Source organism: Aedes albopictus, chromosome 3 (assembly GCF_035046485.1).
Source record: "Aedes albopictus strain Foshan chromosome 3, AalbF5, whole genome shotgun sequence".
Classification (NCBI taxonomy): Eukaryota; Metazoa; Arthropoda; class Insecta; order Diptera; family Culicidae; genus Aedes; species Aedes albopictus.
Genome location: NC_085138.1, coordinates 342,405,292 through 342,427,911, shown reverse-complemented (window position 1 = coordinate 342,427,911; position 22,620 = coordinate 342,405,292). Strand labels below are relative to the sequence as shown.

The 22,620-nt window shown below is 40.1% G+C and overlaps 1 protein-coding gene across 1 annotated transcript; it reads left to right on the top strand.

Moving 5' to 3' along the window:
* Positions 1-2,291: 2,291 nt before the first annotated feature.
* LOC109424660 (seminal metalloprotease 1) lies at positions 2,292-4,064 on the top strand. The gene is made up of 3 exons (XM_029865037.2): positions 2,292-2,725; positions 3,224-3,858; positions 3,920-4,064. Exons 1-3 carry the CDS (start codon positions 2,620-2,622, stop codon positions 4,010-4,012), a joined length of 834 nt encoding a protein of 277 aa, XP_029720897.2. The 5' UTR covers positions 2,292-2,619; the 3' UTR covers positions 4,013-4,064.
* The last annotated feature ends 18,556 nt before the right edge of the window (positions 4,065-22,620 follow it).

The window sequence follows — 22,620 nt, the reverse complement described above, 5'->3', positions numbered from 1 at the left end:
TATCTTAACTGATAGAAGGATATTGAAATAATTTAAATGTCTTTTCGAACTGTCAAAAAACCGCACCGCAGTACCACACTGAGCACACGGAGAGAATTTTACTCGGGTGAATTTTAACGCTCCGTGCGGAACTGCGTTGAGGTTTTTTGACAGTTCTAAAAGACATTTAAATTATTTCAACATCCTTCTATCAGTTAAGATAGGAAGATTGCATGAATACGATTATTTTGGTGTTGTAAATCAAAAGAGCATAAATATCATCCGCTCAGTACGGGCATGCTTGGCCATGACCATTGCAAAAGTAAATTATATCTGCAAATACCGCATAATGAAAAACTTCCCCATCTTAGGGGTTCAACAAACAGTTTTACTATTCAAACTAAACTCTTCTTCCTCATAGAAACAGCTGAATAAATGTTTACTCGAATTTTCGAATTTAGTCTCACAAAACTTTTCAAAATCTTACATTGAGATGAACCTCTCTAGTAAATAAATCTCTTTGGTAGTCCGTACCACAATATTTAATTCTGTAGATAGAAATCGGTTTTAATCACTATACTGATGCCGTGATTAATGAAATAGAACGAAAGGAGAGATAATAATTGGAGAATATCCCATTATAGATAAGTCACCGATAGTTTTGCAGGTAATCATGGCTTGAAGCTATACGAAAAATATTAGCTGGTTGAATTTTCTGAAAGTATTTTTTGATCTTAATTTCCAAAAAAAAAAACAACCATAACGGAAAATACAATACCAATACGCAAAATACAAATACTATAATCGTTTTATTTATTTATTTTTCTACAAAAAGGACCACCCTTATGCAAAATAAGTGAAGCACCCAAAAAAAATCAAAATTTAAAAAAGAAAATAAAAGATTTCATGAATAATTGAGGATACGCCCGGAAGGGACAGGAGAAGCAGAAATTCGCAATGGTTGTTACGCCCTTTCCACATGTTGGTCTAGGAATATCTCAACAACAAAGTGTAATATGCCAATAAAGCATCATGGTTTTAAACTATACAAAAATATGACAGGTAAATTTTCTGGAAATATTTTTTTGTTCTTAATTTCCATCTCAAAGAACCACCCTAATTAAAAATAAATGAGCCATCCTAATGAAATATTATATATATTTAACATTGAAAATGACTTACAGGTATATAAGAGATTTTTTAATACGATTATCTTATTTTTTAAATTTTTCTACAAAAAGGACCACCCTAATGCAAAATAAGTGAACCACCCTAACGATATATGATATATAATATGCTAGCAGTTGCCAACGATGATATAAGACATGTTCCAGTACTATTGCTATGAATATTTCAGCAACTAAATTCAAATCCTCCATTTCAAATTCATTTCACTCTCCCAACTCAAAAATTTTCTAAGTCCAAAAAGTCAATTTTTTTCCAAAAAAAATTTTTTGAGATAACACCAGATCTCGACGTTTCATGCACTTTTAAGGCATTTGGCATCAAAAAAAAAATTTTGATTTCGAAATTTTCATGTATCCCTACCTTGGGATATTTTTCGTGTTTCAAAACAGCCAAACTTTGACCGCTTTGGGCCACCCCTTAGCGAAGTCCGATTGAGCTGAAATTTTGCATGGGGACTTTTTTTGAGCAGACGAAACTTTTGAGCACTACCCGTTTTTGAAATTCGATGGTCAAATTTTTCCCATACATTCCATTGGCACCCTAGTAGGGATAAGTAGGAGGATAAGTGGTCCAAAATTTCATCATGGTACGTTAGGAACTATTTATAAACCACGAAGACCAAACTTTGGTTATTTGTTAATTGGAGAAGCCATGTGGCCAACATCTGTTTTCTGATATTTTCACTGCCGGTGGAAGCATAACTTTTCCATGTGACTTTTTGGCAATGTTCATATGCGGTAAAATCTCAGTATTGCCAAAAAGTCACATGGAAAAGTTATGCTTCCACCGGCAGTGAAAATATCAGAAAACAGATGTTGGCCACATGGCTTCTCCAATTAACAAATAACCAAAGTTTGGTCTTCGTGGTTTATAAATAGTTCCTAACGTACCATGATGAAATTTTGGACCACTTATCCTCCTACTTGCACCTCCTATAAAAGCATAAAATGTTTGTTTATTAGTATTCCAAATAGGTAACCCTTTCAAAGATATGGCAAGCCTAGCCTGCAAATTTATTCAACACAAATGATAATATTAATAAACAGGTAGCAAATCACGTTTGGGTTATGATGTTTATCGAAATATGACAGAGCATTTCGCGAGTTATAGGAAACATCAATCTCTCGGTCTGGCACGTGCCTACGTCAAAGGATAATGGCGACTCGGCGTGGTTACTTATCTTGCATTGAACCCAAATGCTATCAATAGATAGCTACTGTACAAACGCCAATAAAGGAATGCAAAATGAGATTTGATCTGATCAGTGAGCACCGTGTTAACAATGTCGGGAAAGGCGACGTATAATCATAAAACCATCAAAACACTATATCAGTCGGACTTATAATAGCCCCATGGCGGACGACAATTTTTAATCCAAATCAGTACCAGTATCGAATAACAGCAGCTACCGAATCGGTCAGGGTTGTGATTATTGAAGTACACACGGTAAAGATGATTCTCGTGAGAATTCCAACGGTGTCAGTGCTAGTGATACTGCTTGCAGTTTTCTGTAATGGGGCACCAAAGTTTCGGATATTCGAAAATACTCCGGAAAATAGTAAGTACCATGTGGAGGTGCGGTGGACGAAATTAAGAAATTGTGATTTCCAAGATGGTGGGTTCAATTCCTCGTGAGAAACTGAAAATGAAAAGGTTAAGTTGAGAAGATGTACTAGTTGTGATACTTCGCCACAAAAACAGGGCCTAACATACCAACTGGGACAGTTTTTCAGCTGCTTTAATTAGATTTGCAGTCGTGCAAGCAGCCGTTCTTCTTGTAATTCAACTTTCCCTGATTTCCTTGGTCATAGAATATCTCCGTACCTCCTACATATTATAGCCAAAATGTTCAAGTGATTGTAGTGGAAACTAAAAAAAGGCTTTAACGGAATTGTAATGTTAACATTCAAGTGAGAAGAATTAGCATTAGTATTAATTCACGAATAAAAATAATTATAAAATACTATATTCGAATGATATCTGACCGCATGTTAGATTCTTCTCTAACCTGTTTCTAGGATAGTCTGACTAAAATTTAATTCCAAATTGATTTTAGTTGCCCGCCTGCAGAACCTCCAACCCGGTGAGCTCGCGGAAGAACTGAGCGGTCAATTCGAAGGGGACATGATCCTCACTGAAGAGCAATTCCTAGAGACATACCGAAGAAATGGAATGATCAATGAGAGCTACCGGTGGCCACAGAATACCGTATTCTACGATATCGATGACACGTACTTCAGCAGGGCACAAGTTCGTTACATTTTGCACGGAATGAGATTGATTGAGCGGGCAACCTGTATCCGATTCAGGCAACGTGAACCCGAAAATGACGACTACATCCGCATCCACGGTTCGGGATCGGGATGTTCGGCAACGGTGGGACACGTCGGAGGACGCCAGAACATTAATCTGCAACCATATCCGTTGGGCAGTGGATGCTTCCGGATTGGAACGATCGTGCACGAGATGATCCACGGTTTGGGCTTCCGGCACATGCAAAGCACGCACAATAGGGATGAGTATGTGGAAATTGTTTGGGAGAATATTCAGCCCGGAACGGAAAATAATTTCCGACTGTACGATTCGGAAACTGTGAGCAACTTTGACACAAATTACGACTACGGGAGCGTCATGCACTACAGTGCGACGGCGTTTAGCATCAATGGACAGAAGACTATTGTAGCTCTGCAGGTAAGTTGGTAGTTGTCGAGACCCCGTGAATAATTTGACAAACACGCATTTCTATTTTTAGGATACCGATCAAGTGATGGGTCAACGAGTTGAAATGAGTGAAACCGACATTTTGAAAATCAACAGAATGTACAACTGTTTTACAGGAAATTGAAACATATTTTTAGGAATACAGAGCTTCTGAAATACTTCGAAATATTCTCCTTCTTCTATTTCATCTTCTACTTCTTAGTGCAATGCTCCACCTAGAATAAGCTTTTCTTCTATGAACATTTCCACAGTTTGTTATTAACTGAAAGTTTTTTCATCCAATTACCATTTTACATTTGTACATATCGTATTGCAGACACGGTGATGCCCAGGGAAGTCAAGGAAGTTTCCATTAACCTTTCAGGATGCGCGCCATCAAACAACCGAAACTGCACCGCACTAGCACTACTGTATATGACGAGCGAGATTTTTTGGTAGTGCTGTACTTTTTGGGTGAGGTGCGATTTCTCCAGAGATTTCTGCATAATTGCTTGCTTTGCTACGAATCCTTTAAGGATTTCTACAAATATTTCTTTAAGTAATCCTGGTGAGATTGCTCCAGTAATACTGCTAGGATGCATTCAAAAGTTTCAGGTGGAATCATCCTGGAAATCCGTCGGGAATTCCCAAAGGACTCCCATGAGCGATTACTGGACAAATCCCAGCTGAAAATGCTCTAGAAAACGAAACAAGAAATCCGGAAAAAAATCCATCAGCCGAATCGTGACAAAGGTATGAAAGTAACTCTCTACGTGGTGAATGTAAATTACACTCACTATTTTGGTATACGTGTTCGACCTTTACTTTGTTCGACAAACTTTAAGATAAAATTACAAGATAAATATCATTCATACATAGTGGGCTTCGTGGCCATGCGGTTAGCCAGCCGCCTAGCTGTTTCGTAAGCCTCGGATTGTGAGTTTGGTTCCCACTTCAATCGGTGAATTTTTTCTTTAAACGAATGATTATCCACTCGATCGCTGGGTGTTTTGTATCTTGTCCGTTGAAGTAGAGTCTGTGATCGCTCAGTCTGTGCAACCTCTGGTTGAAGATGGTGTAGTGTCTTTTTCGGATTGTTTTTGGATAACACGCTTTCAAACTGATAAAGTAGCAAGTGAATAAACTTCTTTGAAAATAAGTATTCTCATCACTGCCAAGGATTCCTCGAGAAGTCGATCTCGAAATTTCTCCAGGAATTCCCACTGGAATTCTCTAAAAGTTCTTCTTATGAATCCCGTAGGGATTTTTAAAGCGGATTCCTCTAAGAATTTCTCCTGCCATTTCTCCGTGGGTTATCTTGAATCCTCTAGGAATTACTTTAAGAATATCTGCTAAAATTCCTGCAGAAAATCCTTTTATGATTTTTAAAATGGTCCCTCCCGAAATTGCACTTGGAATCCCCCCAGGACTGCCAGCTGGGATTCCTTAAGAAATTCTTACTGTGGTTCCACCAGAGATTTTCATAGAATTCCCCAAGAAATTCTTCCTGTGATTTCTCTAGAGATTTCCTCCAGGAATTCCTCTGGGGTTACCTTTAGATTCTTGCTAGGATTTCACCAGGAGCTCTCTTGAAGGATTCTTGCTGTAATATCTCCATGGATTTCTGCAGAAATTCATCCAGAGATATTTTCTTCTTGGATTACTCTTAGTATTCCAACTGAAAACACTCTTGAGCTTTTTAAAAACTCGTGTTGAGATTGCTCCAAGACTACTGATGAGTTTTTATCCAGACATTTTTGAGGATAATCTTCCGGTTTTCCCCCCTGTTTCTTGGTGGACTCTCAAAACCAATGATTGTCCAGTGAAAATGCTTTGAAAATCTCAGCAAGATAGCCAGAAGAAATTCTAGTAAGATATCCTATAAGAATCCTACCAGTAGTTTCTGGATGTCTTCCAAGAGGAATTCTTGAATAGTTATTATCTGAAGGAATCATTGGGGCAATTCCTGCAAAAATACCAAGAGAACTCACTGAAGGAATCCCAGGAGAAAATCCTGGCAAGGTGAATTTTTTGGAGGAATCCTAGCAGGCATTCCTAGAGAATTACCAAGTGGAATTTCTAGAGAAATCTTTTTGGAATTCTTCCAGGACAATCTGATGGGGTTTCTTCTGAAATTCCTCCTGGAACTCCTTCATATATTACTCCTACGATTGCCTTAGATCTTTCTCTAAGGTGTTCTCTAGGAATTCCATTTGGAATAGTAGTAAAATTCTTACGAGGATTCGTTCAGAAATTCCATCCAGAAGTTCTCCAGGAATTCTTGCTGGGGTTTCTCATGCATTTCCGGATGGTATTTCTGGAGAAATTCCAGCAGAATTCCTGGAGCACTCTCAATAGAAATTCTCAAAGGAAACTCCAGGGGATTTCCAGTAAGAATACTAAGAGGATTTCCTGGACGAATTTCTAGAGGAGTTCGGGAGAAATTCCAGAAAAAAAACTTTAAATGAATTTGTGAAGGAATCCATGGAGAAATCCTTACTAACAAAAATTGCTACACAAGAGCTTATGGAGCAAACTTATTGGTATAAGGCTCTTCTAAGCTATTAGGCAAAAATATTAGTTAGGATTACAGTAGGGGTTGATGGAGGAATCCAATCAAGAATACTTGGAGGAATCCCAGCAAGAATTTCAAGAAGTAATCCAAAAAAAATCTTATATGAATCCGAGGAGAAGTTGCTAAACGTATCCTTGGGAGCAGAGATGGCAAAAATACTTTTTTCTCTTTTCCGTTCATTGATACCGACAGTAAAATAAAAACAAAACAGCGGCAGCACCAATACCATCAACAGCCGCGCCGTCGGCAGTCAAGCTAGGAGTGTGCTCTAGCTATTTGTGCAAACCACCAGGGTGCCAGGCCGCCATTTTTAAGAATCCAACATCAGTATGTAAACATTTGTGTATCCACAATGGATTCCATTGTGGATACACGATAGATGTTGGCTCCTGTCAGATGCATTAGGTGGGATTAGGGTTGCCACATACGTGGTGCAAACAGATTCAAATTATTCACCAAAACAAGTGAATTATTAGAAGTTGAACATCTTTGACATTTTTCGCAATCACGCTTGATAGTTTTCGCTTCCCCACAAAAATATTTATGAGCAGTCATGCAGAGGCGAGTGATTGCGAAAAATGTCAAAGATGTTCAACTGCTAATAACTCACTTGTTTTAGTGAATAATTTGAATCTGTTTGCACAAATAGCTAGAAACACACTCCTAGCTTTGTGATGCAGTTACTCTAGAAGCAGTTTGAAACGCAGAAAAATGCGAAAATGGGAGAGACACAAATTTCTGTCGTTGTTGTGCTCGAGTACCGGCGCTCTCGCGCTTGGAAACCGTTTCGAGGAAGAAGGCTGCTGGAAAAAAATGTTATGACATTTATTTTTCGAACAGTTTGAGTTTGGCTGGGCCTGTGATGTTCGTGTGGAAAAATGTCAAATGTACAGCCGGTAACCGTTTTTTTCCAGTACATTTCTCATCCCTGCTTTTGAGTGTAGAATTAGCATTTAAGTTAAAATACACAAAAATAAAAAAAGAATCATCCCTGCTTGGGAGAATCTCTTGAAAGAATCTCAGCAGGCATAGTTGAAGTAATTCCAAGTGGAATTTCTGGAAAAATCCTTTTAAAATTCCTGTAGAAATCACAGAAGTAACTGTAAAATCACAGTGGACATTACAAGACTATTTCAAAAAAGAATTCTTGAAGGAACCCTTGGTGAAATCCTCGGAAGAAGGCCAAGATGAATTTTTGAAGGAACAAATTCTTGCTGTAATTGCTCCAGAGTTTTCTCATTAGAATAACTAGCCACAGAAGTCCAATGTCGCGACTGTTCGTGGGACTAACATCTATTATGCCGCGCCCTTACAGCGTTAGCAAGTAGATTTCCAGTAGAAGTTACTGCAAACATTTAAAAAAGAGTTTCTGGACGAATCCTTGTAGGAATGTTTGAAGGAACCCGAGCAGAGGTCAAGTACTGACGATCAAATTGTGTTATTGGTTTGATTGATATAAGAGGTAAAAGTATTGAAAATAATAGCAAAAAAATGTTCCTGGGGTTTCTGAACAATAGCAAAATTTGATATTTCAAGATCAATCGAATGGCTCGCTGCTATTGGTTAGCTCTCAAAAGAACTAAATATGATATGATAATGTTGGTTGTTTACGCCAATTTCTCTATTTTTGTGTTGATCTTCAACTAATCCAATTCCATTAAGAATAGTTCCAAGTGTACAAGTTTAGCGCGTTACCATCATGAAATAATAGACAAAAAGTACCCTCTGTACACAGTATAGAACAATAACCAAAATGAACAGTAGAACTTGTGTTCTTCCTAAAATGCACCCATTTGTATCAATCTCATTCAAACATATTGTATAAAACCAAGTAATGAACCCAATAAAGTCAGTTATAATTAACCAAGAGACCAGTACAAACCGAAATACATCACTCTCGTTATCCAGTGTACCAGTAGAGTAAAGTGGGGCAAAAGTTCGAGTGGGGCAAGAGTTTCTTTTGAAGTTTTTGAGCTCAATTAAAATTATTTCTTTCGGGTGTCAAGGTTGTTCGAACCCTTTTTGAAAAAGAGTCTTTCACTCCAAAAATTATGAAAATTGATCAATATTTCGAGAAATTATGACAAAATGTTGGTTTTTGATCAAAAAATTGTAACATGCCCTTCCAACGCATGGAATGAAATTTTAATGAAATCGAATTCGATATTTTATTTTGGGGCGTAACTAGGTATATTTTGAAGATGCTCTAGCATGTATAACTTTTTGCAAAAAAGATTTGAAAATCGTATTTCACACATAGTGGGACAAAAGTTCGAATTGTGGGGCAAAAGTTCGAGTCATGTGGCAACTTTAGGTAAAAACCTAAAATTCTGCAAAATGTACATATTATCTCTAAGAGTGTTGGAATTAGTGAGAAATTTCGATTAAAGTTGAAAAAAATGTTGTTTTATCTGAATTTGGCGGAAAACTACTAATTTTTGGTGTAGTAAATTTAACCCTGATTTGGGTAAAATCCAAATCGAATTTTAAAGTGTATTCCAGTTCTAACATCAAATATTAAGTGGTTCCAGGTATTCCTATTACCAAAGTGTCAAAATAGTGTGCTACGGTTAGCGAAATTCCACAAACACTAGATTCGAACTTTTGCCCCAGTGGTGGGGCAAGAGTTCGAATAAAACACACACATACAAAAAGTGATGTAACTCAAAATTGAAAAGACATTTGGCGTAACTTTGTTCAGCAAAATTTTAGCTCATGGATGGTAGAATCACCACACGGTATTTACAGGGGATAGACAAAATGATCGGGACAGGTAAAATTTTCAGTTTTCAAAAAATGTTCAACTAGCTGTAACTTTTCGAAAAGTGCATCAAATATTCTCAAATTTTTAGTGTAGGTTCATCAACTAGTTGTGTATCAGTGGCCCAAATGTGGGAAAGATCGGGTCATTCTCCACGAAGTTATAAAGATTCTTGAAAAAGGTAAAATTATCCGATAGCCAACTTTGAGCTGTTATATCTCCGGATTCAATAAACCGAATTCAATGAAATTTTGACCATTCACGACTTAATGAGCTATGAAAACCCGTTGACTTAACTTAAAATTCTTAACACGGAAGAAAATTATAACAATTAGATTATTTTTCTAATAAAACACCAAATTATTCAAATTTTCAACATCCTTTCAAAATTCAAGATGCAAATTATAGTTAATTTAATTTCCCTCTAATTGACTTATATATACATGTGTTTTGAAGGAAAGTAACAACATAGTCGCCAACAAATTGAAAAATCAATGGAATACATATTAAAAATAGACCAATTTGCTAGAAAATCGAGAAAAAAATAAAACCGCTATAACTTTTTCTCTTGTTGAAAATTTCAAGTTAAGTCAAATGTTTTCGAGAGCTCATTTTATAAGTCATGTATGGTCAAAATTTCATTGCAATCGGTTAATTGAATCCGGAGATATAATTGCTCAAAGTTGGCTATCGGATAATTTTACCTTTTTCCAGAATCTTTATAACTTCGTGGAAAATGGCCCGATCTTTCCCAAATTTGGACCACTGATACACAACTAGTTGATGAACTTACAGTAAAAATTTAAGAATATTTGATGCACTTTTCGAAAAGTTACAGCTAGTTGAATATTTTTCGAGAAGTAAAAATTTTGCCTGTCCCGATCATTTTGTCTATCCCCTGTATTTATTTTTATCTGCTTCGATTTTTTGAAATAGGATGAATTATCAACTAAGGTCGAACTTTTGCCCCACCTTACTCTACAAGTGAGAAACTATTCCCCCTGCTCCCCCTGCTGCAAAAGTGTCTTCCAGAGCCATCCATATGATTCTTGCGTTAACATTTGGTCCTTCGAGCCGGATGGTGAAGGCACCGACCTCGACGCAGCGCAGTATTTGATTCGAAAGTGTGTGAGAACCGTGAGAACGGTTTACCCGAACGCAACGCGTAGTGATAAACGAACTCGAAACGAACTCATACATGTGAACGAAAATTAACCTGTCCGACAAACGAGAGAGTGAGTGCCCCACCTCGGGTGGGAAAAGAAATCGAAGCGAGTTACACCAGGAGTGTTAAGGGCCAGCTACAATGGGGAGCGACGCGCAGCGGCGCGGCAGCGCGCCAGTTGCGGCAAAAGTACTAAAATGTGCTAAACGGATGCCGTTGCCGCGTGCCGCTTTGCTGGCTACAATGCGAAGCGGCATTGACAGGCTTATGTGAGGAATGTTTACGCATAGAAGTGGTTTGTTGTAAAAAGGATGAGCCTTATCATTACCGGGATCATTCCATCAGGAGGAACTTGGAACTGGAAATATTCTTCTAGGAAATCCAAGAGCGATTCTTCGTGAATACCAGGGCATCTTTCGGGATATAAACCGATGGAATTATATAGGGGAATCTTTGGATGAATGTCTAAAGGATTGTTTCGCATCATTTGAATCAATGAATTCCTCATGAAATTCTCCAAGAAATTCCTGGGGGCCTTCTGACGGAATTGCAGAGGGAATCTCCGGAAAATATCCTGGAGAAATTCCTCGGATAATTTATTTTATTTGTCCCTATTCCTCTTCGGAGACATTCGTGGCGGAATTTTCAAAGAAACTCTTGAATGAAATTTAAATATTTTTTTGAGCTTTATTTGAATAACAACCATATTGAGGAAATGTGTCAGGAAATTTCTGGCAAAAAGTCATAGAAGGATTCCTGAGAAATCCTAAGAAAAAAAAAACAATTCTGAAGTAAACTACGGGAGAATTCTTGGAAGAATCGTTGGGCATATTTCTGGAGAAATCTTTGAGGATTTTTTTTAGAAATCCTTGAATAGATTCCTAGTGCAGTCCACGAAGCAATTTCTAAAGAAATCAACGGAGAATTTTTTTGAGAAATTCTCGGGAAATTTCTAGAGGAATCCTTGGAAAGTTGCTAAAAAGCCCAAAAAAAAAGAAGCAACTCCAATAAAATTCCTCCAGAGATTTTCCAAAAAATATCTTCAGCGATTCCTCCAAAGATTCGTCCAGTTATTCCTCATGGATTATTCCAGGAATTGCTCCACAAATTTATCAAGGAATTTCTCCAGAGATTCACACAGAAAACCTCCAGGGATTCCTCCATACATTCTTCCATGCATTTCTCCTGAGATTTCTCATGCAATCTTCAGGGGTTTTTGAAAGAATTCCTCCAGGGATTCCTCTTCCGGGAAATCCTCCCGATATTTCCAAGAAATTTGTAGTGAACCACTGGATTAGTCTCTCATGTTCTCGCCGTTCTGCGTGCTCATCGATAGCTTTGTAAAATGCCTTCTGCTGATGCACAATCGCAGAGATTAATTGAAAAGAATTGTAAGCGCCGTATCGTGTAGTAACGTGTCGATATATGTCCAAGGATTCCCCTCTGTAATTCCTCAAAGGATTCCTCCAGAAATTCCTCCAGGAAATCCTCAAGGTATTTCCAGGAAATCCTCAAGGTATTGCCAGGAAATCCTCAAGACATTCCATCAGAGATTCCTCCAGGATTCCATCTATAGAGTGTCTCCAGGAACTCTTACAGGGATTCCTCTAGGGCATAGGTTCCCAAACTTTCAGGCGCGCGACCCCCTTTGGCCAACAGACGTACTTTTCGTGACCCACTATCATGCCCACTATAGAAATTCTCTCATTTGATGCCTGTTACAGTAAAATATTCGACTGTCCCTCGCGACCCCCTGGATGAAGGCCGGCGACTCCCTGTGGGGTCGTGACCCACAATTTGGGAAACTATGCTCTAGGGAATTTCGAATCCATAGTTTCGTCCAGGAATTCTCTCAAAAATTGATCCAGAAATTCGTCCAGGAATTCTTCCAGGAATTTCTCCGGTAATTTCTCCATGAATTGCATCAGGGATTTTTCCAAGAATTTCTCCAGGCAATCTCCAGAAATTCCAGGAATTCCTCTAGAGATTTCACAGAAATTTCTATAGGGATTCCTTCAGAGACTTGTCGAGAAATTCCTCCAGGATTTTTTCTAGGGATATGTAGAGTAGATATTCATCTAGGAATTCTTCCAGGGATTCTTCCAAGAATTCCTCCAGGGATTTCTTCAGAAATTCCTTCAAGAATTTACCAATGAATTTCTTTAGGAATTTCTCAAGTTATTTCTCCAGGAATTCCACCAGCTATTCATCAAGGGTTTCCTCCAGCGATTTCTCCAGACAACCTCCATGGTTCCTCTAGGATTTCTGGATTCCTTGAAAAATCCATAGAGAAATTCCTGTATTTCTGGAGCAATCCCCAGAAAAGTTTTAAAGGAATTCCTCCAGAGATATGTACCCCTAGAAATTCCACCACAGATTCCTCTAGAAATTCCTCCTGGCATTCCAGAAATTTCCCAAAAATTTTTTCCAGGGATTCCCACATAGATTCGTCCAGGAATTCCTACAGGAGTTCATCTAAAAATTCGTCCAGGAATTCCTTCAGAGATAACTGCAGGAATTTCTTTAAAGATTTTCCTAAAAAAAATCTAGGGATTCTTTCAGAGATGCGTCTATAAATTCCTCCAAAAATACTCTAGAAATTTCTGGAATTCCTCCAAAAATTCATCAAGAGATTCCTCCGGGAAATCCTGAGGAAATTTTCAAGAAATTCCATCAGGAATTGATCTAGCAATTTCTCCTGATATTTCTCTTGAAATTCATCCAGAAATTTATCCTGGAAATTCTCAAGGAGTTTCACCAGGGATTCCTCCAGAAATTCCACCAGAGATTCCACCAGGGATTCCTCCAGGAATTCCTCGAAAGATTTCCCATAAATTTCTACAGGGATGCCTTCAGAGATTCGTCCAGAAGTTTTACAAGGATTCCCTTAGAGACTCATACAGTAATTCCTCCAGGATCATGTCCAACAATTCCTCAAAATATTCCGTCAGGAATACCACTAGGGATTTCACCAGAAATTCCTCTAAGAATCCCTCCATGTATTCCTCCAAGAATTTTTCCAGATATTCTTCCAAGAATTCCTCAAGAGATAAGTGTAGGACTTTCTCTGAAGATTTCCCAAAAAATTTTCTATGGATTTTTTCAGAGATAGGACCATAAATTCCTCCAGGAATTACTCCAGGAATTCTTCCAGGGATATTTCTAAGGATTCCCCCAGGAATTCGTCAATGGAATTTTCCAGAAATTCCTCCTGAAATTCCATTGGGATACCCTACAGATATTTCCCTGAAACTCCTCCAGAAATTCCTACATGGACTCCTTCAGGAAATTCTCAAATAATTTTTCCATGAATTCCTCCGGAAATGCCACCAGGGGTTCCTCCAGGAATTCATCTAGAGTTCTCCCAGAAATTTTTCCAAGGATTCCTCCAGAGATTCGTCCAGGAATTCTTCGAGAAATTTCTCCGGATACCTCCAGCGAGAAATCCACGGATACCTCCAGGGATTCCTCCTGGAATTTCTCCAGGAATTCCTCCTGGGATTCTTCCAGAGATTCATCCAGGATTTTCTTCAGGGATTTTTCCAAAAAAAATATCCAGCGATTTCTCCAGACAACATTCAGGGATTCCTCCAGGCATTCCACTAAAGATTCCCAGAAATTACTATTAGGATTTCTTCAAAGATTCGTCCAGAAATTCCTCCAGGATTTTTTCCGGAAATCTACGGATATGTATTACAGATAATAACCCCTCCATGGATTCCACAAAGAATTTCTTCAAGAAATTTTCCCAGGAATTCCTTCGGGAATATCTCAAAAATTTCCCCAGGAATTCCGTCAGGTATTCATCAAAGGATTCCTCCAAAAATTTCTCCAGACAACCTCAAGGGATTCGTTCACGGATTCCTCCAGGATTTCATTCAGGAATTTCGGAAAACTGCTTCAGGAATTCCTCTAAGGATTTCTCATGGAATTCCTGGAAATATCCTGGATTTCTCCAAGAATTTCTCCAGCGATGGAGAAAACTCTGGGAGAATACCAGCAAGAATTCCTAAAAGAATTCCAGGATGAATCCCAAGAGAATTTCATGAATGAATCCCAAAAGAAGTTCCTGCAGAAATTCCTAGAGAAATTCTTGAAGAAATCCCTAGACAAATTCCTGGAAGAATTCCTCGAGAACTTCCTGGAGAAATCCTTGGAGAAATTACTGGAGGGATCCCTTGAGGAATTCCTGGAAGACCCCTTGGGAATTCCTAGAGGAACTCCTGGAAGAATCTCTAGATGAATTCCTGGAGGAATCACCAGAGGAATTCCTAGAGAAATCTCTAGAGGAATACCTGGAGAATTTTCCAGCTAAATTTCTGGAGGAATCTCTAGAGGAATTCCTGGAACAATCGCAAGAGGAATTCCAGGAAGAATCACTTGAGGAATTCCTGGAGGAATCCCTAGAAGAATTCCTGGAGGTATCTCTAGAGAAATTCCTGGAGAAATCCCTAGAGAAATTCCTGGAAAAATCCTTGGAGAAATTACTGGAGGAATCCCTTGAGGCATTCCTGGAAGAATCCCTTGGGGAATTCCTAGAGAAATTCCTTGAAGAATTTCTAGTGGAATTCCTGGTGGAATCCCGGAGAAATTCTTAGAGGAATCTCTAGAGGAATTCCGGAGACTTTTTCCAGAGAAATTTCTGGAGGAATCTCTAGAGGAATTCTTGGAAGAATCCCTAGAAGAATTCCAGGAAGAATCCCTGGAGGAATTCCTGGAGGGTTCCCTAGAAGAATTCCTGGAGGTATCCCAAGAAGAAGTGCTGGAGTAATCCCAAGAGAAATACCCGGTGGAACCCTAGAAAAATTCCTGGAGCAATCCCCGAAAGAATTCCTAGAGGAATCCCCGAAGGAATTACTAGAGGAAACCCCGATGGAATTCCTAGAGGAATCCCCGAAGGAATTCCTAGAGAAATCCCTAGAGAAACTAATGGAGGAATCCCTAGAAGAATTCCTGGAGAAATCACTGGAAGAATTCCTGGAGGAATCTCTTGAGGAATTCCTGGAGGAATCTCCTGAGGATTTCCTGAAAGAATCCCAAGAGGAATTTTTGGAGGAAACCCTAGAGGAACCCCTGGAAGAGTCGCTAGGGGAATTCCTGAAAGAATCTCTATAGGATTTCCTGGAGGAATCCCCGAAGGAATTCCTAGAGGAATTCCTAGAGGAATCCCCGAAGGAATTCCTAGAGGAATTCCTAGAGGAATCCCCGAAGGAATTCCTAGAGGAATCCCCGAAGGAATTCCTAGAGGAATCCCCGAAGGAATTCCTAGAGGAATCCCCGATGGAATTCCTAGAGAAATTCCTGGAGAAATCACTAGAGGAACTCCTGGAGGAATCCCCGAAGGAATTCCTAAAGGAATCCCACAAGGAATTCCTAGAGGAACCCCCGAAGGAATTCCTAGAGGAATCCCCGAAGGAATTCCTAGAGGAATCCCCGAAGCAATTCCTAGAGGAATCCCCGATGGAATTCCTCGAGAAATTCCTAGAGAAATTCCTGGAAGAATCCCTCTAGAGGAATTCATGGAGAAATCACTAGAGGAACTCCTGGAGGAATCCCTGAAGGAATTCCTGGAATAATCCCTGGAGGAATCCCTGGAGGAATCTCTTAAGGAATTCCTGAAAGAATTCCTAGAGGAATTTTTGGAGGAAACCCTAGAGGGATTCCTGCAGGAATTCCTGGAGGAATCACCGAAAGAATTCCTGGATGAATATCTAGAGGAATTTCTGGAGGAATCCCTACATGAATTCCTGGAGAAATCCCTTGATGAATTCCTGGGGAATCCCTAGAGGAATTCCTGGTGAACTCCCTGCAGAAAAAACTGGAGGAGTTCCTTGGGGAATTCCTGGAGGAATCCCTAAAAGAATTCAAGAAAAGAATCTGTAGGGAATTTCCGGAGGAATCCCTAGAGAAATTGCTGGAGGAATCCCTGGAGAAATTACTGGAGGAATCCATAAAAGAAATTTTTGGAGGAAACCCTAGAGGAAATTTAAGAGGAATCGTTGGAGGAATCCCTAGAGGGATTCCTGGAGGAATCACTAGAGGAATTCCTGGAGGAATCTCTGGATAAATTACTGGAGGAATCCCTACAGAAATTCCTGAAGGAATCCCTAGAGAAATTCCTGGAGGAATTTCTGGGAGAACCCTAGAGGAATTCCTGGAAGAATCCCTAGAGGAATTCCTAGAAGAATCCCTTGAGGAATTCCTGGAGGGATCCCTAGAAGAATTCCTGGAGAAATCCCAGGAAGAACTCATGGAGGAATCCCAGAAAGAACTCATGGAGGAATTCCTAGAGAAATTCCTAAATGAATCCCTAGAGGAATCCCTGGAAGAATCTCTTGAGGAATTCCTGGAGGAATCCCTAGAGGAATTCCTGGAGGAATCCCTAGAGAAATTTCTGGAAGAATCCCTAGAGGAATCCTTGGAAGAGTCTTCAGAAGAATTCCTGGAGGAATCTCCGATGGAATTCCTAGAGGAATCACAATGAATTTCTGGATGAATATCTAAAGGAATTTATGGAAGAATCCTCAGATGAATTCCTTGGGAAATCCCTTGAGGAACTCCTGGATGAATCACTAGAGTAATTCTTGTTGAAATCCCTGCAGAAACAACTGGAGGAATTCCTTGGGGAATTCCTGGAGGAATCCCTAGAAGATTTCAATGAGGAATCCCCAGAGGAATTCCTGGGAGAATCTCTAGAGGCATTCCTGGAGGAGATCCCTAGAGAAATTGCAGGAGGAATCCCTGGAGAACTTACTGGAGGAATCACTTGAAGAATTTTTGGAGGAAACCCTATAGAAATTCCTTGAGGAATCCCTAGAGGAATTCCTGGAGGAATCCCCGATGGAATTTCTAGAGGAATCCCCGAAGGAATGCCTGGATGAATATCTAGAGGAATTCCTGGAGGAATCTTTGGAGAAATCCCATGAGGAATTCCTGGAAGAATACCTTTGGTAATCCCTTGGGGAACTCCTGGAGGAATCTCTTGAGAAATTTCTGAAGGAATCCTTTGGGGAGCTCCTGGAGGAATTTCTTGGGGAATTCCTGGATGAATTCCTTGGAAAATACTTGGAGGAATCTTTTGGGGAATTCCTTGAGGAATTCCTTTCTTAGGGAGTCCCTCACGAATTCCTAGAGGTATTCCTGGGTGAATCGTCGCAGAAATTCCTGACGTATCTTTTAGGAATCTCTGGAGAAAATTCTTGAGAAATCCTTGCAAGAATTCTCGGGTGAACCCTTGGATGAATTCCTTGAGGAATTCATAGAAGACTTCCTTGAAGAATCCTTAGAGGAATTTCTGGAGGAATCCCTTAGGGAATGCCTGGAGGATTCCCTGCAAGAACTCTTGGATTTGATTGATTGATTTGTCTTTATTAAAGAGACTTTCACCATAACTATTGGATGAATCCCTGCAGGAATCTCTGGAGGCATTCCTGAAACAGTCCCTGAAGGAGTTCTAAGAGCAATTCCTGGAGTAATTCATGGAGAAATCCCTGGAGAAATTTAGTGTGGAACTTTTAAAAAACTACTTTAAAAAAGGACTTCCTTGAATAATTTATGAAGACTTATTGCTAGGGGAATTGCTGGACAATTCTTTGGAGCCGTCATTGCGAAACACATAAAAAATTCTTGCAGAATAATTAAAAAAAAAACTATACAACTTTAGAGATTTTCAAGAAGTTATTAAGATAAAGAAACTGTGGATAAAAGTTCCAAATAAGTCTTTGGCGGAATTCTTCTGTTCAAATATACAATTTAATCATTTGAGAAATCTTTGGAGTTATTTCTTAATGAATAACTAACAAAGTCTTCATTGAAATTCAAGAAAAATCTTCGCTGGCTTCTAGAAATGAAAAGCATTCTTCCTACGAATCCTAGTTCAATCTCATAAATCTTCTCCATCCCATTCCGCATCTCTACGAAAATTCAATAGACCTTTCATATTTGAATTTTACCAAAATGTGGTTCATGATCAATTAAAACCCAACACAGTACACATAAAGGAATCTTTGGAAGTCTCCCGGATTAGCATCATACTGATTCCACATCACAGTTCCTTAATTTGCATCGGATATCTTCAAAATTTCAAACAACATAATCACCAGAGTATATCTAAATGTTATCCAAATTGCCTCCAATACGGATCCCATATCCGATCCACCAACATTTAACACAAAACTCATAAAAAATCTGATGCATAGTTTTACAAAAACTTCCGCATACCACGAATATCCCACCAACAACCTGCCGGAATCACTATTTGCTCCGAAATATCCACCAGAATGGCCATAGGAATCAATACATGGTGCACAATCAGTGCTTTGCCGCTCAAACTTTGCCGCGCTTTTTCAAGATTCTGAATATTTGCGGCATCTTAGAACAATGCCGCGTCTGCCGCAGCTGCTCATTGTGGCCGTTCATATGGAGCACCATGTGCTGAATATTTTCCGATGCCGCGCTGCCGCGCGCCGCTCCCCATTGTAGCTGGCCCTTTATAGCTTGACCGCGGTGCTGTACGGACTTGTGAAAACGTCCCTCTATACTTATCGAGTGCGCGAGTGTACAGTGAAGCGAATTAATTGAACCATCCGCCGAAACCCAACCAGAATGGAAAGTGTACCACCAGTGAGCGATTTGGAACAATCGCTGCCATCAGCTATCCGCCGTCATTTCCAGCTTGTCCGCTTGCTGGAAGCGGAAACCATTTTACGGAGCAGCTGTTCCAAATTGGATTATGCATCGCTTGCCCAGCGATGTGAAGATTTTCGGCGTGGTTTCCTCGACGCCATCTTAACTTACCGTCCGAGCACAAAGGTACGGTTGATCAAGATGGAGTTTTTGCGGCTTTGGTCGCAAGTGGCGATCAACGTCTACCGACAATTGCTTTCGGTGGAAGTTTCTGTAGATCCAGCGGCAGACAACCTTGTCAGCGAAATCAACCAAGCCGCAGCACCAGCCGCCAAAAAAAGTAACAAGAAAAGTGAAACCAAAACTTTGATGAAAATCGAAGCAAAGTGTCTAGTGTGCGCAAATTCCCATAATCTCAATCAGTGCGCAAAGTTCGAGAAAATTAAAGGCCATGAGAAGCGCCTTTTCATGAAGGATTATTGCCTGTGTTTTTTGTGCCTCCAGTCCGGGCACACCAAAAGCGAGTGCAGGAGCACCAAATCGTGTGAGTTGTGTGGTAACCGCCATGCCACCATCATCCACGACATCATCAAGGTCATCGGAAAGGCAGTTGAAGTTAAGAAGCGATGTCCGTGCATTATTTGCGGCTACGGGCACATGCTTTTCCAGTGTGACAAGTTCGGCGAAATGAAACCAGCAAGACGAATGGATTTAGTGGATCGTAACCAGCTGTGCGTGAACTGTCTCCATTCGGGCCATTCCAGTGAACTATGTGGCGTGGATATCCGGTCAGTTGCCGTCACTGTGGACAATGGCACCACTCCCTGCTGCACCTTGCGTTTGGACCTCCAGTGCAAGTCTACTCGATCTAGAATCAGCTTTTGGGTCACACACAGTGATGCCGAAATGTTTGATGTATTCGCCGTGTCATCTTCTGCTGGACCAAACCACCGAATGGATCGTTCACCATGCCAAGTAAATCGTCGTGTCCTGAATTGATATCTCCTCTGGCCGGGAGTTCCGTCCGCCATTATCAGCGGAATTTGCCTTTTCGCCGACGTCGAACAGCAAGGCTTGGCTTGCAGTAATAGCCGCAAGTATTCCTTCAATCGATCTCTCCGTCACCTCGGAGTTCCGCCACTTGTACGAGTGAATCTTGCTGTTGCATCGTTGGTCAAACAAGGCTTTCCTGTCTCGAGCGCTCGCGATTTGTTCGTCAATGAGCAAAGAAAGGTCAAAGTAGAAACCAGTGATTCGTCGACTACTTTGAAAACCACAGGAGTGCTTAGGACATGAACGATACCCAGTGAATCGAGATTCATACCATCGGAATGAAGAGCTCCAGTCAGCAATAAGCAGCAGAAGTAGCACGTACCACATAGACAACGGATCAAGACAAGTGACCATACTTACCTTACCGGTCAGGCTAAGGCCTGGGTGGCCTCTGCTGTACATAGTAGCCGCCTCCATTCCACTCGGTCCATGGCTGTTTGCCTCCAGTTCCGCACTCTGCGTAGGGTCCGCAGATCGTCCTCCACTTGGTCGACCCACCTAGCTCGCTGCGCTCCACGTCTTCTTATACCGGTCGGATGACTCTCGAGAACCATTTTAGTCGGGTTGCTATCCGACATCCTGATGACGTGACCCGCCCACCGTAGCCTCCCGATTTTCGCGGTATGGACGATGGTTGGTTCTCCTAGCAGCTGATGCAGCTCGTGGTTCATTCGCCTTCTCCAAGTCCCGTCTTCCATCTGCACTCCGCCGTAGATGGTACGCAACACCTTCCGTTCGAAAACTCCAAGGGCGCGTTGGTCCTCTGCACGTAGGGTCCAAGACAAGTGACCAACAATCACCAGAAAACATCAGATGTGAATTATATCCACGTGTCCAACCATTTGGCTGCCATCATCAGCAGTTCCCGAATTGAAGTCTTTCATCGACAACCGTTCCAGAATTCGTTACCACCATCGAAGACCTGTGAAGTATTCGAAGACGTCAAGGCTTCCTGATCATCTACCAGTACCATTTGAAATTGTACAACCAGAAACTCTACACAAAACTGAGGAATCTCTGGATAGCGATGCTGCAAACCTTAGGTAAGCAGTGAATAAATAGTGTAAGAATGAAAATTTTAATTTGTTATTATATGCAATACCAAATATTTTTGTTGAAATACTACATATTTCAAGGGCGACGGTATATGTTTACGCCAATTTCTCTATTTTTGTGTTGATCTTCAACTAATTCAATTCCATTAAGAATAGTTCCAAGTGTACAAGTTTAGAGCGTTACCATCATGAAAAAATAGACAAAAAGTCCCCTCTGTGCACAGTATAGAACAATAACCAAAATGAACAGTAGAACTTGTGTTCTTCCTAAAATGCACCCATTTGTATCAATCCCATTCAAACATATTGAATAAAACCAAGTAATGAACCCAATAAAGTCAGTTATAGTTAACCAAGAGACCAGTACAAACCGAAATACATCACTCTCGTTATCCAATGTACCAGTACAAGTGAGAAACTATTCCCCCTGCTGCAAAGGTGTCTGCCAGAGCCATCCATATGATTCTTGCGTTAACAGTTGGTCAAGGAGTAAATTTTAGCAATTTCTCAGTACTTTTACCTCTTATGTCAAACAAATCAATATCATTTTTTGATCTCCATATCAAAACATGCTTTTATTTATTTCATGCACAAATTTCCCAAATGGAGGAGAACGTGCCTCTGGAGCCGACCTACTGATGCTTTTATTTAACTTTTTTTTCCTTTACTCGGAAATGGCATCAAGAAATTATTGAGAAATCTCTGGAAGAATCACAGCAGGAATTGTTGGAGGAACCTGAGCCAAAATTGCATGAGGAACTCCAGCAAATATTTTTGCAGGAATCCTGGGATTCTTTCAGGAGTTTCTCTAAAATTTATTTTGGGATTCCTCCAGGAATTCGAACAAGGACTCCGCAAGGAAATATTTTTGGGATTTCTCGTTGAAATACAGGCTTTATTGCAGTTTGAACGAAATTCCAAGAAGAAGAAAACAAGTGGTATGAGTATTTTATCACAAACAACCACTTTGTTTGAACACACGTCAACTTCCAAACATCCCTAAGCAAGTTTATAATGAATAAAAATTTTGTATGGGGTATGTAGTGCGCCAAGTAAGAATAACACGTCTATGAATACGTCTTAGCAGTTAGATCGTTTCGTTAGAAAAAGGATAACAAGCCGTGAACCAGAAAACAGCCAATTTCATATGAATCTAACTCAGTGACCCACTACTGAAATAACTCCGGCAGCAGGGACCATTCCGATGTTCTCTGTCCATTTTTAAAAACACTACATATGTATGAATATACCCTTTAAAAATATACAAATCCATTGAGTATTTCCAAAACGACGAGAATTGTATTCACTTTGTGGGGTTTCGGTCACCGTTGATTTTTATGTTTCGAAATTTGTTGATAGACAGTCAGTGGTGGAGAGCAAACGTTTTGTATCTGATGATGGCTGAATGAAGTAGGCCGAAACGTTATGCCAAAACAAATTTCGAAACACAACATGAGAATTGTATTCGTTTGCACCAGGCCTGAGGACACGGGTTGCCCAGGGCTGCCCAAGGTACGGG

What these genes read in the sequence shown, in the direction of transcription:
- LOC109424660 (XM_029865037.2), top strand. Translation starts at nt 2,620, where the DNA reads ATGATTCTCGTGAGAATTCCAACGGTGTCAGTGCTAGTGATACTGCTT. An exon ending in CGAAAATACTCCGGAAAATA is followed by an intron (nt 2,726 to 3,223) that starts GTAAGTACCATG and finishes AATTGATTTTAG; the next exon opens with TTGCCCGCCTGCAGAACCTC. An exon ending in AGACTATTGTAGCTCTGCAG is followed by an intron (nt 3,859 to 3,919) that starts GTAAGTTGGTAG and finishes TTCTATTTTTAG; the next exon opens with GATACCGATCAAGTGATGGG.